The sequence below is a fragment of the Panicum hallii genome, chromosome 3 (assembly GCF_002211085.1).
Source record: "Panicum hallii strain FIL2 chromosome 3, PHallii_v3.1, whole genome shotgun sequence".
Taxonomy (NCBI): domain Eukaryota; kingdom Viridiplantae; phylum Streptophyta; class Magnoliopsida; order Poales; family Poaceae; genus Panicum; species Panicum hallii.
The window spans coordinates 8,404,545-8,423,730 of NC_038044.1; the positions used below are offsets into that span (position 1 = coordinate 8,404,545).

At 50.2% G+C, this 19,186-nt stretch overlaps 4 protein-coding genes and 1 long non-coding RNA gene across 5 annotated transcripts; 2 read left to right on the forward strand and 3 right to left on the reverse strand.

The window, feature by feature from the left end:
- The first annotated feature begins 777 nt into the window (after nucleotides 1–777).
- Nucleotides 778–3,634, forward strand: LOC112884740 (probable GTP diphosphokinase CRSH1, chloroplastic). Its single transcript, XM_025950275.1, has 4 exons — nucleotides 778–1,187; nucleotides 1,842–2,774; nucleotides 2,951–3,229; nucleotides 3,339–3,634. Exons 1-4 carry the CDS (start codon nucleotides 816–818, stop codon nucleotides 3,474–3,476), a joined length of 1,722 nt encoding a protein of 573 aa, XP_025806060.1. The 5' UTR covers nucleotides 778–815; the 3' UTR covers nucleotides 3,477–3,634.
- Nucleotides 3,635–4,389: 755 nt separating this feature from the next.
- Nucleotides 4,390–6,328, reverse strand: LOC112884741 (peroxidase 5-like). The gene is made up of 3 exons (XM_025950276.1): nucleotides 5,915–6,328; nucleotides 5,305–5,760; nucleotides 4,390–5,077 (listed from the first exon to the last, which is right to left on the reverse strand). Exons 1-3 carry the CDS (start codon nucleotides 6,125–6,127, stop codon nucleotides 4,655–4,657), a joined length of 1,092 nt encoding a protein of 363 aa, XP_025806061.1. The 5' UTR covers nucleotides 6,128–6,328; the 3' UTR covers nucleotides 4,390–4,654.
- Nucleotides 6,329–13,492: 7,164 nt separating this feature from the next.
- Nucleotides 13,493–15,144, reverse strand: LOC112888161 (peroxidase 5-like). The gene is made up of 3 exons (XM_025954522.1): nucleotides 14,877–15,144; nucleotides 14,261–14,719; nucleotides 13,493–14,176 (listed from the first exon to the last, which is right to left on the reverse strand). The coding sequence occupies exons 1-3, from the start codon at nucleotides 15,078–15,080 to the stop codon at nucleotides 13,748–13,750; spliced, it is 1,092 nt and encodes a 363-aa protein (XP_025810307.1). The 5' UTR covers nucleotides 15,081–15,144; the 3' UTR covers nucleotides 13,493–13,747.
- Nucleotides 15,145–15,184: 40 nt separating this feature from the next.
- Nucleotides 15,185–15,713, forward strand: LOC112888162. Its single transcript, XR_003227726.1, has 2 exons — nucleotides 15,185–15,320; nucleotides 15,478–15,713. It is a non-coding gene; the product is annotated as an uncharacterized LOC112888162 (long non-coding RNA).
- A 1,205-nt stretch (nucleotides 15,714–16,918) lies between these two features.
- Nucleotides 16,919–18,804, reverse strand: LOC112886874 (peroxidase 5-like). Its single transcript, XM_025952893.1, has 3 exons — nucleotides 18,439–18,804; nucleotides 17,917–18,351; nucleotides 16,919–17,791 (listed from the first exon to the last, which is right to left on the reverse strand). The coding sequence occupies exons 1-3, from the start codon at nucleotides 18,646–18,648 to the stop codon at nucleotides 17,384–17,386; spliced, it is 1,053 nt and encodes a 350-aa protein (XP_025808678.1). The 5' UTR covers nucleotides 18,649–18,804; the 3' UTR covers nucleotides 16,919–17,383.
- Nucleotides 18,805–19,186: the final 382 nt, after the last annotated feature.

A 19,186-nucleotide genomic window follows, 5' to 3' on the forward strand; every position in this document is an offset into this window, starting at 1 on the left:
AAATTTTAATTTTATATGGATAAGTATATTCATTTAGTATGACTAATGATACTGATTAATTACTATGACTAATGATATGTTTATTCAATGAATGATTAGTATCATTAGAATAATGTTAACAGAAAAGGAATCACGACACTTTTTGCACAATTCATAGCAATTAGCTACTCTGTTGCAACTCTACGCGTCAACTCCGAATCTCCGATCAAACAAGTCAAAACATTCTACAGTTTGATCTTTCATATATAGTTTGAAAAAAAGTATAAAACTAGGGTCTGTTTGTTAGAGCTCCAACTGATCCTAATTCCATGTGGGAGCTGATTCTACGAGAGAAGTGATTCTATGGCTGAAAGTGATTTTCTTTGATTTGATTTTCTAGTATAAACTCTTAAAATCAGGATGGAGAATCACTTTACAAAATTAGGAGAAACTATTTTTCCTTTCAGCTCCTAGTTTTTTAGTTTATTTCAGATAATCACTCTACGTATCAGCAGAGGATCACTTTTCTCTGAAAAACTGTTCGGAGGCATAGCTCCTGCTGGATTTAGCAAAGAATCGGATTTGAGAGTTCTGCCGAACGCAACCTAAATTTCATGACTCAAATTCTGTAGCCACAAAAGTTAACCAAGTCAGTTAATTTCTCAAATGAATTAATTTTCCTTTCTTTGGAGGGAAAGAGAGTGGGCCAACGTGATGCTTACGTGGCGAAGCCCAAGCCAATGGCCACCTCAACTGCCAAATAAACCTCCACCCCACGTAACTGCCACGTAACCGCCCCCAATCCGTCGCCGGGAAGAGCAGGGTCCACCAAAACTATGGCGACCGCCGCGGCCACGGCCGCCGTCCCCGCCGGCGGCCGCCCGTACCGCCGCGCCCGACCTCGCTGCGGCCCACCGCGCCTGCACCGCCTGCGCCTCCGTGCCGCCGCAGCCGCGGCCGCTTCGTCTTCCCCGCTCGCACCGTCCACGTCGGCGCCCCCGCCGGAGGGCGGCGGGCGGCTGGTGGCGGAGCTGGTGGGCGCGTTCAACGAGCTGACGGAGCGGATGGGGGAGGATCTGGCGACTTCCTCCTCGTCGCGCCTGCTCTTCCGTGCGCTGAAGCTGGCGCTCCCTGCCCTCCGTGACGGCGACGGCGGTAGGGCGCTCGCACGCGCGCTCGCCGTTGCCGCCTCCCTCGCTGACCTCCAGGTGCTATACCTGATACTAGCCCCTTTCCTCTCTTCCATTTTGGAGTATAAGAGTGTGTTTCCTATCATATGAACTGCTACTGCTCAAATTATTTCTTTTTTTTGAAAATGTTCTTCTGTTATTCGACGCTTTCTTGGCTTCCATTATTGTTCTGTTGTGCCAACTGTCAAGTTTGCATTTTCGAACAAGGACTGTGCTAATCAATAAATGATTTTCAGCATAACTGATTTGCTAAATCGGGTGAAATGGATATGGACATGCTTATTGCATTTTAGTAAGGTCAGACTGGTCAGTTGATTTTATCTCGAGAGCTGGGATGATTCCTGGATACAGTTTACGCATTACCTGATGATTCAATCCAACAAGCCATCAAAAGAGGAATTTTAATGAGTATAGTCTTTCTAATGAATTTCATGCTTTAGCTTGTTGACTAAAACAAGTTCTCTTAATGTTGTGTTATTGGTTACTGTTACTATTGTTTAAGTAGTACTTTGTATTCCTGTTCTCGCTTAACTTCTATAAATCCTTTTATTTTTTTGAACTAAAACTTATATAAATTCTGCCCGGGGCATGAATTGGACCTTTTCCTTTAGCCATTGTTAAGCTCTCAAATCTAATAAGCCTTTTGATTTCGTAATGTATGACTGGCAACAGATGGATGCTGAAGTCATATCGGCCGGCATACTGAGAGAAGCACTAGATGCAGGAGCTGTAAGCATGAGGGATGTGAAAGCTCAGATTGGGATCAGTACAGCTCATTTGCTGCACGAGAGCTTAAGGCTCAAGAATGCTCCTTCGAAGCTTGACATATTGGATGATGAAAGTGCAAGCGCTTTGAGAAAGTTTTGTCTCACATACTATGACATCAGGGCGGTGATATTGGAGCTTGCACTGAAGCTTGATATGATGAGACACTTGGACGACCTCCCTAAGTATTTGCAGCGGATAAAGTCTCTTGAAGTCATGAAGATATATGCCCCACTTGCACATGCTGTAGGAGCGGGTAATCTGTCACTAGAATTAGAGGATCTTTCGTTTTTTTACTTGTTTCCTCACTCATATGACCATGTTGATCAGTGGTTGAGAAGCCAAGAAAGTGACTGCAAGGCCTTGATATATTTGTATAAGGAGCAGTTACTTCAAGCACTGAAAGCTGACGATGAGTTGAATAGGATTGTACAGGATATTTCAGTTCAGGGGCGCTATAAAAGCCGTTTCAGTACTATGAAGAAACTAGTAAAAGATGGCCGGAAACCAGAAGAAGTTAAAGACATACTAGGTCTGCGGGTAATTTTGGAGCCTCGATGTGATGACAATTCATCAGGTTGGGGTCCTAGGGCTTGCCACAGGACGCATGAAATTATTCAATCTCTGTGGAAGGAAGTCCCTGGTAGAACGAAAGATTATATCAGTCAGCCAAAAGAAAATGGTTACCAGAGCTTGCATGTGGCCATCGATGTAAGTGAACCTGGGAGGATGAGGCCCCTAATGGAGATACAGATACGCACCAAAGAGATGCACAGATTTGCTGTTGGTGGAGACGCTTCTCACTCCCTCTACAAAGGTGGTCTTACTGATCCTGGAGAGGTAAAACTCCTGTTCCTTCTATTACTGTACTATGCTCTCTAGCAAGTTTTGGAAATTAGCTTCTGACAGTAATATGTGCTTTTCCTCTAACAAGGGTACTAGAAACCTATAGGCTAAGATGAAGTCATATTATTCTGGCATTGCTTAGGACCACCATTCCTTGCTATGTTGTCCAGGCTAAACGACTCAAGGCTATTATGTTGGCTGCAGCAGAGCTAGCAGCTCTGCGTCTACGTGATCTACCAGATAGTGATCGGGGAGTTGGCAACTGCAACAACCCTGCTTTCCGTCAACTTGACAAAAATGGGGATGGGAGAATCAGCATCGAGGAGCTCACTGAGGTGATGGAGGATCTAGGTGCCGGGGGTGAAGATGCAACGGAGCTCATGCATCTTCTTGATGCAAACAGTGATGGCTCCTTGAGCTCAGATGAATTCGAGTCGTTCCAGAGACAGGTAGTTTTAAGTTATATGTGGCAGTGATCATTTCAGTATATAATTGAGAATATGGCCTTGGGAGAGGAAACGGAAGTTTTGATCTCCTTTACATGCCTTTCCTTATCAGATTGAACTGATGAGAAGCTTGGAGGATGAGGATGATCACTACAGGAAGATACTGAAGGAGAAGCTGCACACTATCGATAGCGCGGGTCTCATCCATGTCTACCGCAAGGAGCTGGGTGACAAACTGCTTGTGAGCTGATCTGGAACTTGTGACAATCTGCAGAACCCAACCAAACCACCATTTGTTGTAGCTCTGCACGCGTATACTGTAGCAAGAAACGACTCCACCACAAATTGTAAATACTTGAATGTACATGGTGTTGTATGCAATTCAGAAAGGTTGGAGCTGTTTCTTGAGTTCTCGCTTCAATTTTCCACATGGCACCAGAAGCTGGAAAGGTGATCGACTTCAAGGGTTTTGTAGGGGGGAAAAACTTATTTACTATGCCCAAAAATAGCGGGGAAAGGAGATGGAACACGGAATTTATTTATTACACCAAAAAGATTTTAAATTCTAGAACATTATCTGCTTATTCGCAGCAAAGGAAACATCACGTAAATTTCATAACCGAAATGTAATTTCGTTTGCTAAAAATATACTGAATCTTTTATGTCAAGGAAAAGAAATCCAAAGTAATAAAAAAATCTTCATTAATAGGCAGATTTCACATCGACACAGTCTTGTACTGCTAGATAATATACCGTCATTATACTAATATACCTTTTTTGAAGAAATAGTTGGATTCAATGACAGTCACTCTCAATTTCAAAGTTAGAGTACTGTTACTGATTGTAGGGCATTGCAACTGGGCACAATCATGCATCCAACTTGTTCCTAAAGGCATGATAAATACCTTCCATACGTTTGTAGCCTCTTGCTTCGGGTATATATATATGGATAAGGATGGCATATGCTGTGCAGATTTTTTCTCGGTTCTTGGATGGCAACTGATGAAGGCCCCATGAATTGACCATGAGGGCTGGTCCCTGGCTTGCTATCGACAGTTTGCCAGGATTTTGTCAAATGATTTGCATTGCCTGTATGTACAATTCTTTTGTCAAGATACATGATCAGACAACTTCTTGCCTCACTTATCAGATGACCGTACATGTTTTCCACAAACAACAGTATTTTTCAAAGATTTATTTCATCCTCACAATCAAACTCCACACATGGACAAATGAACAACGGTTAACGTACAACAGACGACTGTGCTCACTTCTCACCTCCTTTTCTTCAGTTTTCTGGATCGTGTTCTCTCACTGATCATATAACAAGCAAGTTATCTAGCTATAATCTGCTCATTACTTATTGCAACATCACATTCAAACAAGACAATCGCTTTGCACACTGCACACACATCTACTGACCGTCCATTAGCTCGCAGCTACTCCAGTGGATCCTGAAGACCCTGATGATCCGGCGACAGCAGGATGAACGCCCGCGGTCCTAGTGGTGGGGTTGATGACCCTGCAGTTGCGCCTGATCTCTCCTTGCGTCCCGGTCAGCACCTCGATGCCCCCCATCTTGAGCATGGACCTGGCGAACTTGGTCCTCCACGTCGCCTCGCTGCGCACGAAGGAGTCGACGAGCGCCTTCATCGTCGCGTTGGTCACCAGCGCCGCGTCCGACGTGAAGAGGCCCAGGTTGTTCTGCAGGCCGACGTAGTACTTGTTGTCGAGCTTGGTCGGCGTGATGATGTCCATGAACGGCGTCGTCGTCGGGAAGGTCTGGTTGCTGTTGGGCGGGCAGACGCTCCTGAGCAGAAGTGCGTAGGCCTTGCTCAGCAACGGATCAATCTGTACAACGCCGCAGTGATTATGACCGCGTAAGAACTTCACTTAATAGTTAATATATATACGTACGTGTCTGAATCTGAACCTTGCAGGGTCTCCAATAAAATGTTTTTTCACTGGATTACAACTTTTAGTAAAAGTATGCTCATAAAAACACTGAGAAGATAGTATCCAAAAGATTCAGCATCCTAGTTTAATTTCTGGAGAGGAAAGTATTATGCTTTGCTTACCCCGTCAGCTGAGCCGCTGAAGTTGTAGAGCCGGTTGGCGGGATTGTTGGGGAAGTTGCCGGCGAAGCTGCTGCAGTGGGAGACACCGATGGAGTGGGCGCCGGAGAGGACGACCATGTCCTCGAGGGTGAGATTCTTATTGGTGAAGCTCTCTGCCAGCTGGGTGGCGTTGAAAAACGGCGGTGGCAGGTCGTCCGTTTCGTTTGCGAGGGACCTCCGGCCGTCGCGGCGCCCGGCCGGCACCTGGTAGCCGAGGCCGCCGGCGAGCGCGACGCTGTCCCGGGCCGCGAAGGCCAGGATGTCGGCGCAGGAGACCACTCCGGGGCACTGCGCCTCCAGGGCCGCCTTGGCGCGGTCGACCACGTCGAAGAACCGGAGGCTCGGGTTGTTGGCGATGGCGTCCTTCTCTGCCGTGTTGTTGGGCGTGGAGTCGATCAGGACCGAGCCATCGCAGCCCTGCACGGAGGTCGAAGCGTTCATCACTCTGGTGAAGTCCTCACTTCCTCATATAGGTAGACAGAGAGAAGGCGAGGACAAAACAGAACATGTTGAACAAAATCTATTATTTATATAAATAGTAGATTGCACAATAGTTGCGCATGTGCTTTACTTTGACGAAGCAGTCGTGGAAGTGCATGCGGATCAGCGCCGGAGCGACGCCGGAGTCGTTCCTGAACGCCGCGGCGACGGTCTGCTGCACGATGGTCTCGGCGGAGGAGCACCTCGTGTCGTAGAAGCCGAAGTCGAGGCAGGCGGTGGCCGAGAGCAGCGCCGCCAGCAGCGAGAGGAGAGTGCCCAAGCGTAGGCAGCAGCGCTTAGTCATGGCTACAGACTACAGAGCTCCTCGTGCTGCTGCTGCTGCTGCTTTTCTGAATGCATGGCTGTGTATCGCACGAGGGGTGTTTATAGCGCGTTGGAATAGAAATTTCAGCATGCTTGTTGTAGAAAATGGAGGGGCAGTTTTGTCGTAGCAGTGGAAGCAGCCACTCTGAAGTCTGAATATTCGCCGAAAATAGGTGAGTTTTCTCTGGGCTTGTTTTTCTTTCATCGTATTGACTTGTTTTTCGGTAGGTCATAAGTTCTATCCACAGGATCAGTATTTAATCAAGCAATAAGCCAGCAAGGCATATAAATATCCATCGGTAGAAAGTTTTTTTTTTTGAAATGTCACCGGGGGATGAAAAATCCCCAAGATGCCAGATGTTCGGTAGAAAGATGGCTTACGCAGTTGCACTTAAAGGCTTGATTTGGATAAAACTGTTCTCACTCAATGCATGTGCATTGAGGTGGAAAATGAACTAATTTTTCTATCAATCCCTCTCAATACATACGGAATGAAGTGAATTCTCTCTACCCAAACGTGATTCTGTAATTTGACGATGTGCTTTTTTGGTTCGTCTTGTGAGTCTCTGCTTGCTTGCTTGGCCGTTACCCTTTGGGTTTAAGGCCCTAGTTCTACATCTCTATCTAACTTGGTGATGGTTGAGCCTTAACTATGATGTATCAAAAAGGAAGCCTCATGATAGATAGAAAATGGCTTCAAGGTGAGGTCCTCGTTCGAACGGCAAAAGTCATCAGAAGCCGTCACATGTGGAAGCCATCAAAGCACCTTCAAGTTCAGACTTGAAGGTTTAGAGCTACAAAAGTAACAGATGGTTCATTCTGCAAGTGGGAAGGATCAGTTGTAGCTTAAATATGAGGAAAATCAATTAGTATGGGCTAATGCTTTCAAAGCCATGACCCCTTGACCAACATCATCTTTCAGCTCATGAGACCATTCATTTTCGGATTATTACTGCCCCTGGACCATTCCTCAAACACAGCTAATGGATCATGTCCCTCCTTGACTGATTCTGGAGGTTGCATATGCTTCTCTTCCCAGTGATACCTCCTCTTAGGACTCCATCCAGTGTCCAATTGTAGCCTGACAGTAACCCAGTGTCTCCCAAGTTGTTCCATCAATTCCAAGTTGCCTCTTGGACCATGTTAAGACCTGACCTGCTACCACATTTTGTTTCGCGAGGAACCTGCTACCACACTTGACACAAGCCCAACTGTTGATTTTTCTTCCATCCTCTCCTGGATCTTGAGCGCTCATCACACTTACTTGTGTGTGCTTCTGAAGTATGCAGGGCACCAGCACCGGCGTTGTACGGACCCTCACCTCCCCGGTTGCCTGATCGGCCGCTTCACCTTCTCCAGTACTTCTCCAGTGAAGCTCTCCATCTCTTGTCAACTTGTCTTCCAGGCAAAGCTCTCTCCAATTCTGCAACATACCCATGCGTACAAAATAATATGAAACATGTAAAAATGCCAATTATAATTGTATTAATGGTCTTTCTCTCGCTCTTATTGAATTCTCTGTTAGATAGTTGGTAGTAGTAGTTTTCCTCATTGAATCCTAAACTGGACATTTGTGAACCCTTTGAAACTTGGCTTTAATTTCGGATGCTGTTCATGTACGTGATTGGTAGTTGGTACTCTGTTGACTTGGCGATTTCGCTTGACAATGATTGCTTTTTGAGTTTATTTCCTTGTGCTTGTTGTGAGCCCTCTATCACCTCAAAAACACAGAATGAAAGAAAAATGGAAGTGGTCCAATGAAGTTGGGAGGAAAGATCGGCAAGAAGAACACAAGCAGCCAAGCAGAGGACATCATCATGGCCGGCAAGACCATGCGTGTTGCGCCCTTTGTGATCAGGAAACAGAAACCGTTGATCACTTGATCGTTGGGTGCTCGTTCAGCAGGTGTGGTTCGAGTTCCTCGCCTCGGCTGGTCTCCGCAGTCTTGTGCCAGATCCACAGATCGCGTCCATCTCAGATTGGTGGCTAGGCAGCAGGAAAAGAGCCCACCATGGCCTCTGGCTGCTGATGCTGCACCGCGGCGCGGATCTCCGACGACACTGAGACGAGGGCGATCGAGTACCCGCGACCCAATGCAGCACGGCCCAAAAGTGTCCCCGCGCTCGTCTCGTCTGCTGGCTCGAAGGATCGCCGCCGCCGCCGGGGCGCGTTCCGGAGAGGCTCTCCGCTTTTGGCTGGTGCCGCCGCGCCAAGTTCGGTCCTTGCAGCGTTGCCTGCCGCCGATTCCACGTGCGAGCAGCTTTCTGGTCGCCAGCGGTGAGCAGTCAAGCCGGCGCCGGGACAAGCCTCCGCACGGCGGAGCAGTTTCACGCCGGCGCAGGATGCCCAAGAGGGCGCGGCGTTTCCGCAAACGCGTCTGGTTCCTGCTCGCGCCACGGCTGGCCTCCGTCGCTGGCAAAAGCGAACGCGCGTGCTGCGCCTGACGAGGAAGACGGGGAGACGCCTCCGCCAGGCGCCTAATCTGGACCGCCGAATCCCGATCGGACGGCTTTCAGGCACCCAGGGGGTGGACGGTATTTGAAATACCGTCCACCCTTGGGGTCCAACTCCGCGTCCGTGCTGCCAACTCCGCGCCCGCTCTGCTTCGCGCCGCGGCTGAGGCGGCTCGCCGGAGCGGCAGAGCACTCAGGCGGCGCCGCGGCGACCGCGATGCTCGAGGTCACGCCGCGGAGCACGCGTGTTGCCTCCACCAAGCGCGCAACTTACGCCTGATGGCCACCGCCGTCGTCCGAGGCAGCCTAGCTCGTCGCAGCCGTCCGTGCCGCCGGCGGCGTGAACTGCTTGGTCGGATGTCATGACAATCATGGTCGATCCAAGAGGACCCTCTCATGGGTGCGCTCATCGGGAAGAAGGATTACAGCTAACGAACAAGGATGGTGCATATCTCGCTCCTACTGAAGAATCAGCTCAATGTAGAATTCGAATATATATGCATCACTGCAACGAGCAGAGGAAGACGAGGTCACGAGGAGGCCGCAGCCTGAGTTGATTCCTCTGTTCCATCACCACGGATCGAATAATGGGTCAAAACAGCGGCACACAACGACGACAAAACCGCCAAAACCAGCAAGAGGCTGCTGCTAGCTTGCTGCAGCAGCGTGCTGCGGATCACACCCTCCGTCTTCGGAGCTCCGACCCTGACAAGGATGGTCGACCAGATGCCCGCGCTCGCGTTGTCTCCTCCGCGACACGCCCTGCCTCGCACAATCACCGCTGCCGCGACGCGTTCCCGACATGCTTCCAGCGTGAGCAGCTCCTGGTCTCCTCCAGTCCTGGCGGGGCGTCCAGAGCGCGCGGCGAAGGGACGAGCCTCGACGGAACCACGAGCGGATGCAGCACGCCCATGGACTCACGGACCCGTCTGGTCGAGATCGCGCCACCACTGGCCGCCATCGCCGGCGAAGTGAGCAAGTTTCCGCTTCTCCCGAGCCACCGGACCACCGCGGCCACAGGATTCCGCGCCGCGCGCGCCTGGCGAGGAAGACGCTCTTGAGATGCCCCTAATCCGGATCGCACATGTCCAATCGGACGGCTATTAGGTACCCCGGGTGGACGGTATTTGAAATACCATCCACCCGGTCGGTATCTGAAATACCGTCCGCGCTTGGGGTCCTGCCGTTCCACGGCGAGCCGGCCGCCGGGGCGGCGGCGCGGCGCGGCGCGCGCCGAACTCAGGCCGTCCCTAGCTAGCCTCCACCCCCTTCCTCGTAGGTACCTGGGAACATTTCCATCTTGCATCTGACCAGCCATGGAGGCGAAGGGGACCGACGGGGGTGCTGGCCGGGCCCTGGCGAGGCGGGACGGCATGTGGCAGACACGGGGCGCGGCCAATGCTCTGCCGGGACGTCGGCGTCGGCGACCGGCTGAGCCCGGCTCCTCTCCGATCCCGTGCCCTGCCGGAAAGAGTCACAGCCGTCTCGGAGTCCTCGCCGCGCGCGCGGCCAGGAGCGCGACACGGCTCTGTGCGCGGCCTGTTGAAGACTCAGACGGTGGTTGTGGAAACAGATCGACGTCCCACGGCGACTCGGCGAGGACTCGTCGATGGTGGACGTCACAGGCAGGCAGTAACAAAGTCTCCGCCATGTTGGGCGGTGGCGATGATGGCGACGTCGTAAGCAGCTGGGACGCAGCCGCCACGTTCGCCTCCAGTCCAGGCGCCACGTCGGTGAAGAAACACTGCACTGTCCGGCTGGACATCAGTTATTCAGTTGCTGCAAATAAGCATGCTCTGAGCCTTTGGTGAATTCCGCTCAGGGCACTGTAGCACTGATGTCCGCCTATACAGGCACTCTGCCATGCCTGTGGACTGTGGCTCCATGAGACGTCAGGACGTGGCAACTGGCAACCGTGTCATTTAGACTGTTCTAAACTGGTGTGCTTCCTCCTTGCGCGCTCTAGTACCGGTCATCGCTAGCTAACTCAGGAACACACTGCTGTGTATTACATGCAGTGCTGCAGAGTGCAAATTCAGAAGTCCATTGCAGCCAGGTACCTGCTGCCAATAGTTCAGAATTGGCAGATGTTGTGTATGTAATCCCATCGATCATGATGAGGAGATTCACATTGAGACTTGGGCTTCGATTTGCAGGTCCAAGGCAAAAGAACAAGGAGCCTGATCTCCAGGCAGGCTGAAAGGGGGCTCGAGTAAGATCAGGGTCATTCAGCATTGTGCAACTGCAGAAGAAGATCACAGGCCATCAAGGAATCGCGGCAAAGGTACTCGCATTCGCTCTTGCTGCAAAGCATGCCGCAGCCGCAGCAACCGCCGCCGGCCGTCGCCTGCCTTGATGCGGTCAGGGACTCAGGTAGGAGACGGAGGCGGCAGTCGTCGACAAAGCCGCGCCCCATGCCCGGCCGTGATATCCCAGGCGTGCGCGCTGGATAATGGCAAACGGAGCGCGCATCCGGAGTCCTCTCGTAGCTGCTGGAGCAGTTGGACGGAGGGCGGTGACCGCGGCAGCGGCGGACAGCCGGGGGAAAGCTTCTCCGAACCAGGGGGCTATATGCAAATAGTCGGATCGCGATTATTATCGCGATCCAAATTAGGGTTCTATTTGTACATTTTTGGGGTCTATATACAAATATTCGGATCGCGATTCATAATCGCGATCCTAACGAGGGGTGTATATATAAATTAATAGGGGTCTAATTGTAAATGTTTTGCAATTTACAAACTTTTGCCGGCTTCACGCACGGCAGCAGGTGAGGCCGCGCTGGCGACCAGCCGGGCCGCCTGGCATCCCACGTGAGCCTCCTTCCAGCAGCGGCGCCGGTCCCCGGCACGCCCTTATTTTGGGGTCCTTCCCGGCACGGCGCGCCGGAGCGGCAATGAATTCAGGCCGTCGCGCGCGCGCTGTAGGAATGGGACGCGGCGCTTAGGGCGTCCTGGGCTTCCGGTACTCTGCGCCCGGCGCAGGTGCTGCTGCGCAACCGCTCGCGCTCGAGGATGCGCTGCTCATCCACCGGAGAAGAGCGTTCTGGGTTCCGAGCAATAGCTAGTGAGGAGCACGGCGACCCAGCAACAACGATTGAGGTCAATGGCGCGGCGCCAGAACGGCCGCGTGGGAGAGCCGCACGTCAGGTGCTCGACGAAATGGCCATGGTCAGTCATGGAGCGTCCCGCTGGTGGTGGTGCACGGAAAATCGTGCAGGCTGGGAAGGCCCATGCCGGTAGGCCGTTCAGCCATTACCCGAGGGCGGTTGGCTTAGCAGAGAGTTCGCTTCTTCAGGATGCCAGAAGTGTCCTGGTCGGATGTCAGTGCGCCAGAGCCAAAAGCAGAGGATATTTGTCTGTGGTAAGTGATTACTGATTACTGTTGCTGAATGGATGTTGTAGCTTTCAGCAGTTTGATGGGTGATACGTGTTTTTTGCAGGAAGGTCAATGAGAAGATGTCACTTGAAATTTCCCTTCCATTCCAAGAGAATGGTAGACGTACCTCTGTAACTCCGTTCCATGTCAGTGTTGCATGTCCTCTTCAGAATATGCAGACACGGAGAACGTGATGAAAATTTATGTCAGGTGGAAGTTTGGAAGAGCTGGTCAAGACTCCGTTCTTATCGCGGTCATGCCCCAATGCAAGGTCAGGAGAGTAGAACTAGTTCCATGTGATTCTTTGTGCAATTACTCTCTATATGAATGCTCTGTCAAACAAAATTATTGGAGAAATTTCAAGTAAGTTCACTTTTTTCTCTGAATGTTACTGTCGGCAGGTTAAGTTCACTTTGTGCAATTATATGAATGCTTTCACCTTATATATGTACTAGGGTCGACTTTCCTTGATTTAGAATTCAGGGCTCCATATCAAAATAAACTATAATGACTATGCAATGAAACAATGGTCCAAAGAGATGGAATGCAGGAATAAAATCATATATTAAGATTACAAACGCATACGTGGCTCAAACATGTTTAGAGAGGATTTTGCTCCGCATATTCCCCACCTTCGATAGAATAAGCTGCTTGTTAACTACCAAACAAAACACCATGTACATATTTTGCATGTATTGATGCTTGTGGATAAGTTAAAAGGATATAACGACATAGGACAAGGTCACAACTCACAACAGGAACGAAAATGAAAAACAATTTTTTTTCCATCGCACACACGTTCAAAGTTTTGAGTCATATTTGTACAGTCAACTGGTTCCTGAACAACATGAAAGAAAACCTTAAACAGGCAGTGTCGGCATTGGATTTACTTTTCCTTTCCCTTTTGAGAACGATAATGCCTAATTGATAGCGAAGATGTGTGCATTCATAAATCATAATCCTTTGATAGAAACCGGAAAACATGTCTGCATCATTATATAACCAAATTTTGTTACATCAATACACACCGGTTGCTCTGCTGCAGTTGAGCTATTGGCTAAAAAAATTAATCCAAGGTTACCTAACTACTGATGTTGTCAGCAAAGATTGGGATGAGTGCTGAGTCAAGTCAACTAAGTCCATATTCTTTATGAACATCACTGATGAGAAACGACAAGGGTCTAAATTGGATCAATCTTTTCTTCTTTTAAAAAGTGGGTGGATTCAATTAATAATCATTCTCAGTTGCAGCACTTAGGGACAAACTGGGTCAACTTGATTTAAAAAATTGGTTGTCTATATCATCCATTGATTGCGTCATTTTAATCTAAAAGACTCTTGTTGCACGACATATGTCTTCCATGTTTATCGCCTTATGCTTCGTTAGGCATATTTTGAAGGAATGTACTTATATGCTTTGCAGATTTTCTTAATTTTGGATAATCTTAACAGATATTGACAGTTTGGAAGGATTTTGCAATATTATTTGCCCGTGTTTGTTCTTTGGTGGAAAATGCATGAACAAATCAACTTTCCATTTCACCAATCAGATGAGCATACATATTAGCATAGGACAACAATCTTTGGCACAGACGCACAGATTCCACTTCTTCCTCACAATCAATCTACATGCACAAATGAACACCAATGTAACTTACAACAAGCTACAGGAGTAATCACGCCGTGTTTCTCCCTGTCCCTGTAACAAGCAAGCTACCAAGGCTACTGTGCTCATTACTTATTGCAGTGTCACAAATTCACAATAGACATCACTCTGCAGCCACACCGGTGAATCCTGAAGAACCTGATCCGGCAACAACCTGATGACTGCCAGCAGCGGTGGCAGTGGCGTTGCTAGGGTTGATGACCCTGCAGTTGCGCCTGATCTCTCCCTGCGTCCCGGTCAGCACTTCGATCTGCCCCATCTTGAGCATGGACCTGGCAAACTTGGCCTTCCACGTCGCCTCGCTGCGCACGAAGGAGTCGACGAGAGCCTTCATCGTCGCGTTGGTCAGCAGCGCCGCGTCCGATATAAAGAGGCCCAGGTTGTTGCTCAGGCCGACGTAGTACTTGTTGTCGAGCTTGGTGGGCGTGATGAGGTCCATGAGCGTAGTCGTCGTCGGAAAGAACTGGCTGCTGTTGGAGGGGCAGATGCTCTTGAGCAGAAATGCGTAGGCCTTGCTCAGTGCCGGATCAATCTGCACACCACGGCAATGGTAACTGGTAAGTGGGCAATAAGAACGATTTCACTTGATGGATATCACTGCATGCATTGAATTTACCTTGTCAGGTGAGCTGAAGTTGTAGAGCCGGTCGGCGGGGTTGTCGGGGACACCGGCGAAGCTGCTGCAGTGCGAGACGCCTATGGAGTGGGCGCCGGAGAGGACGACCAGGTCCTCGACGGTGAGGTTCTTGGAGGCGAAGCTGTCTGCCAGCTGGGTGGCGTTGAAGAACGATGGGGGCAGGTCGTTGAGCGCGTCCGTGTCGCGGGATATCCGGCCGTCGCGGCGTCCGGCCGGCAGCTGGTAGCCGAGGCCGCCGGCGAGCGCGACGCTGTCCCGGGCCGCGAAGGCCAGGATGTCGGCGCAGGAGACCACGCCGGGGCACTGCGCCTCCAGGGCCGCCTTGGCGCGGTCGATCACGTCGAAGAACCGGAGGCTCGGGTTGTTGGGCGCCGCGTCCTTCTCCGCCGTGTTGTTCGGATTCGTTGTCGAGTCGATCAGAACCGAGCCGTCGCAGCCCTGAAAAGGAGGTTGGTCGTTGGAGCGTCAGTCCTTTATCCTCTGTTCCTCACAATTATAGTAAGTTTTGTGGCATCGTTTTTCATGGAATGGGAAAAGATTTTATCCCGCTATCTCTTTTAAAACTAAATCATATTGTTGTTGTGCATGAGCTTACTCTGACAAAGCAGTCGTGGAAGTGCATGCGGATCAGCGCCGGAGCGACGCCCGAGTCGTTCCTGAACGCGGCGGCGACGGTCTGCTGCACGATGGCCTCGGCGGAGGGGCACGTCCTGTCGTAGAAGCCGAAGTCGAGGCAGGCGGCGGCCGGGAGGAGCGCCGCCAGGAGCGCGGCGAAGCGAAGGCACCAGCGCTTCGCCATGGCTAATCTAGCTGTGTGTAGAGCTCGTTCTTCCTGCCTGGACTATGATGCGACGCATGTCCGGGTGTGCCATGGGGGTAGTTTTATAGGATGTTGGGGTGCTTGCTGGCTCGTAGGAAACGGAGGGGGGCAATTCTGTCACGGTGGAAGGCGCTCGGATGCTTCGTGCTGCAACCAGCTTCAATTCTGCAGGTCGTCGGAACAAGAGCCAGCACTCTGAATATTCGCTGAAAAGAATAGGTGAGTTCTCTCTGGAGGCTATTATTTCGTCGATAGACCACCATTGTCGTTCACTGGATCAATATTCATTCAGACAATGTGCAACTAGCGTATGCAGCTTGCGTAGGTTGAAAGTGGCTTAAGTATCTGATCCTTGTTCTGATGGTGAGACTCACAGCGAAGCCGTCACACGTGTGAATGAAGCCGCTAAAGCTGACAAGTAGTAGATGGTCCATACTGCCCGGCCGGCCGCCTGTAACAAGCCGCTCGTACGTGCTAGTAGTCGTGCCTTGTCTAACAACTCCAAGTTTACAAATGTGTTAGTTGTTGCAGTGTCGATTCAAAGCTCGCAAAAAATAAATAAATTGCAGGGCGGTACCTGTAGGCCATGTTGATTCTGCACTTGGTTTCACATGGGATCGATGACTCCCCTGACTTTTCACTCCACTCCGCTTCGCTATGAGACATAATTTTTCTTTTTCTTCTCTTCGAAACTAAGAGATATATACTACTACATATCCTCTCCGACCCAACAAACAAATCATCCTAAGAATTCTAAGATAAATTAAAAAAAGTAAAATGATCATGTTCGTCATTTTCTATTTATTACTATAATTGACACTAATTAATTCTTGCATGCATATACACTTTCTAAATAGAGTAACATGATTTATTTTTTAGATAAATTTTGAATTCTAGAATAACTTGTTTTAGGGACGAAAGAGTAGCCTGTACGCACACATATAACGCGAGTCGTGGCCACTCGCAATAAATAGAGTTATTATTTGGAGCACGGCAACTTTGCTTATCCTTCGAAAGAAAAAAAAACGGAGAGGGAGGAGGCGAGGGCGGCAGGGCAGGCAGCGGCTGCCGCTACGGCGGCGTGCAGCGCGAGCGGCGCGGTGGAGCAAGGGGCGGGCAGTGGCTGCCACGGCGTGACGGAGCGAGCCGGGCGGCGGTGCACGGCGTGCAGGGGCTGTCGGGGGGGCAGAGCGTGCGGGAGAGAAGGCGTGGGCTGGTTCAGGCTGGGCTGATTTGGGTGGGCCAGGGAGATGATGAAAGGAGCTGGAATGAAGTTCTTTTAAAATAATTTTCAAAATATGCCCTAAATTCGAGTGTTTTTCGGATTCAGATTTTTAGGATGCTGCTTAAGCATATAATGTCAGTGAAACTATAGTATTGTACACAGTAAGTCACTCACAGTTACGACATACACTACGTTTTATTCTAGAAAAGTAATCGGATTGAATCAGAATCCCTGTCACATGACAAAATTATGTTTTTTTCATGACCGTGCTTGAGCACCTCTTTTTATTAAGAGTAAGTCACACAATTATGCTGAACTGAAGCATTAGGTTTAACTATATATCAGCACTAGCGGGCAAACAGTCGCTGGATTTTAACAAGTGTAGTGCATGTTATCCATCGGTTGGGAGACCCATACTCCAAGTCAGGCTCTTAATTGCGGGATTAGATCCAAGACATTCTTAAAATCTGCGTGCTATGGGCCTAAGCTGCGGCGGTAGTCATCGCGCATTATTTCTCACCCAATGTGCATCTTCACTAAAATACCCTACCGAATACTAGTCGTAAAAGTCTTTATAGCGCTTAATTTGCTTGTCAACCACCTTTTCTCTGGGAATTTGGATTATAAATGATGAAGGAATCCACGAGTTGCACATCACAGCTGCTTTCTGACAAGTGACAACATTGACAGCTTTCATGAAGATTTTGTAATGCAATTGTCAGTATGTATTCTCTCAAAACTAAACGATCAATCTATCAACAGTCAATTTTATTTAATTTGCTAATCAGATGAACATCACAAGTTTGCGAAGATCAGCAACATTTGTCACAGATTAGCATCCTCACGAAGACTCTCAAGTGCACAAATGAACATCAACTTACAAAACAGACTACAACAAATGGTCACCTCTTTTTTTTTTCCTTAGTTTCGATGTCTTCATGCTTCTGTAGCAAGCAAGCTACCTAGCTGATTGCCTCACTTCTTATTGCAACATCACACATTTATTACACTACACATCACTGTGCACACTGCATTTATTACATCTACTGACAGCCAATTAGCTTGTCGCCACTCCACTTAACCCTGAAGAACCTGACCCGGCGAGAACATCGGCCGCATTGACAGGGTTGATGACCCTGCAGTTGCGCCTGATCTCGCCCTGCGTCCCGGACAGCACGCTGATCTGCCCCATCTTGACCATGGACCTGGCGAACTTGCTCTTCCACGTGGCCTCGCTGCGGATGAAGGAGTCGACGAGCGCCTTCATCGTCGCGTTGGTCAGCAGAGCCGCGTCCGATCGGAAGAGGCCCAGGTTGTTGATCAGGCCGGCGTAGTACTTGTTGTCGAGCTTGGTCGGCGTGATGAGGTCCATGAATGTCGTCGTCGTCGGGAAGAACTGGCTGGTGTTCCTCGGGCAGATGCGCTGGAGCAGAAATGCGTAGGCCTTGCTCAAAGCCGGATCGATCTGTACACGGCAGCAACGGCAACGCCCGGTGATTAAGAGAACTCCACTTGATCCCATCATGTCAGATTTATTACGTTTGCACAATTGCATGACGAAAAGTAAATGTAATTGCTTATCATTATTACTCCGTCGGTTGTGTTGGTGAAGTTGTAGAGCCGGTCGAAGAAGTGGATGCAGTGCGAGACGCCGATGGAGTGAGCGCCGGAGAGGACGACCATGTCCTCGAGGGTGAGGTTCTTGGACGTGAAGCTGTCAACCAGCTCGGTGGCGTTGAAGAACGGCGGCGGCAGGTCGTTGAGCGCATCCGCCTCGAGGGAGACCCGGCCGTCGCGGCGTCCGGCCGGCACCTGGTAGCCGAGGCCGCCGGCGAGCGCGACGCCGTCCCGCGCCGCGAAGGCGAGGATGTCGGCGCAGGAGACCACCCCGGGGCACCGGGCCTCGACGGCCGCCTTGGCGCTGTCGACCACGTCGAAGAACCGGAGGCTCGGGTTGTTGGGCCCCGCGTCCTTCTCCGCCCTGCTGTTGGGCGTCGAGTCGATCAGGACCGAGCCATCGCAGCCCTGGAATCACGTTCGTAGCCAAACGTGTGAGTGACTGAGGCATCCCTACATTCTGCCGGCGATTCATGTGAACGTGCTTTACCGTACCCTGACGAAGCAGTCATGGAAGTGCAGGCGGATGAGGGCCGGAGCGACGCCGGAGTTGTTCCTGAAGGCGGCGGCGACGGTCTGCTGCACGACGGCCTCGGCGGAGGGGCACGTCCTGTCGTAGAAGCCGACGTCGAGGCAGGCGCACACGGCGGTGCCCGACAGGAGCACCGCGAGGGCCGAAGCCAAGCTTAAGGAGCGCCTCGCCATGTAGAGCGGCTGCTGCTGCTTCTGGTGATGCTGCTTTTTTTGCTTGTGATGGACGACTCTGGAGGCGCTGCAGGGGGGCTTTTATAGGACGTTGGGTTCGGCCTGCTGGATTGTGGGAAATGAGAAGGGCAATTTTATATTTTTGTCGCGGAAGGAAGGCACCTGAATGTTGCGCATGCATTGGCTATGGCAAGTTTCTTGAGATCCCTACGAAAGAATAGGTGAGTTTTTTTAGTGCTCCATCCTGATCTGAACTTGAACCATTGCTTCTTTCATTGAACATAAGTAATGGCATCACTCCTTGTTCAGAGAGCGAAAGTCATCGGAAGCTATCACATGAATGAAACAGCTTCAAGGCTAATCACAATAGAGATTTCGTATTCCTATTTCCAAGAATACCACATCAGTTTGGAGGGATAAATAAAACACTATGCCTCAATGGAGAGTTTCATTTCACTATTTCCAAAGCTAACCAGTATAATTAAATGCTAGTTGATCTAGTGTGGCACAAGATCCCCCATGAAACAACGGCGGTCAC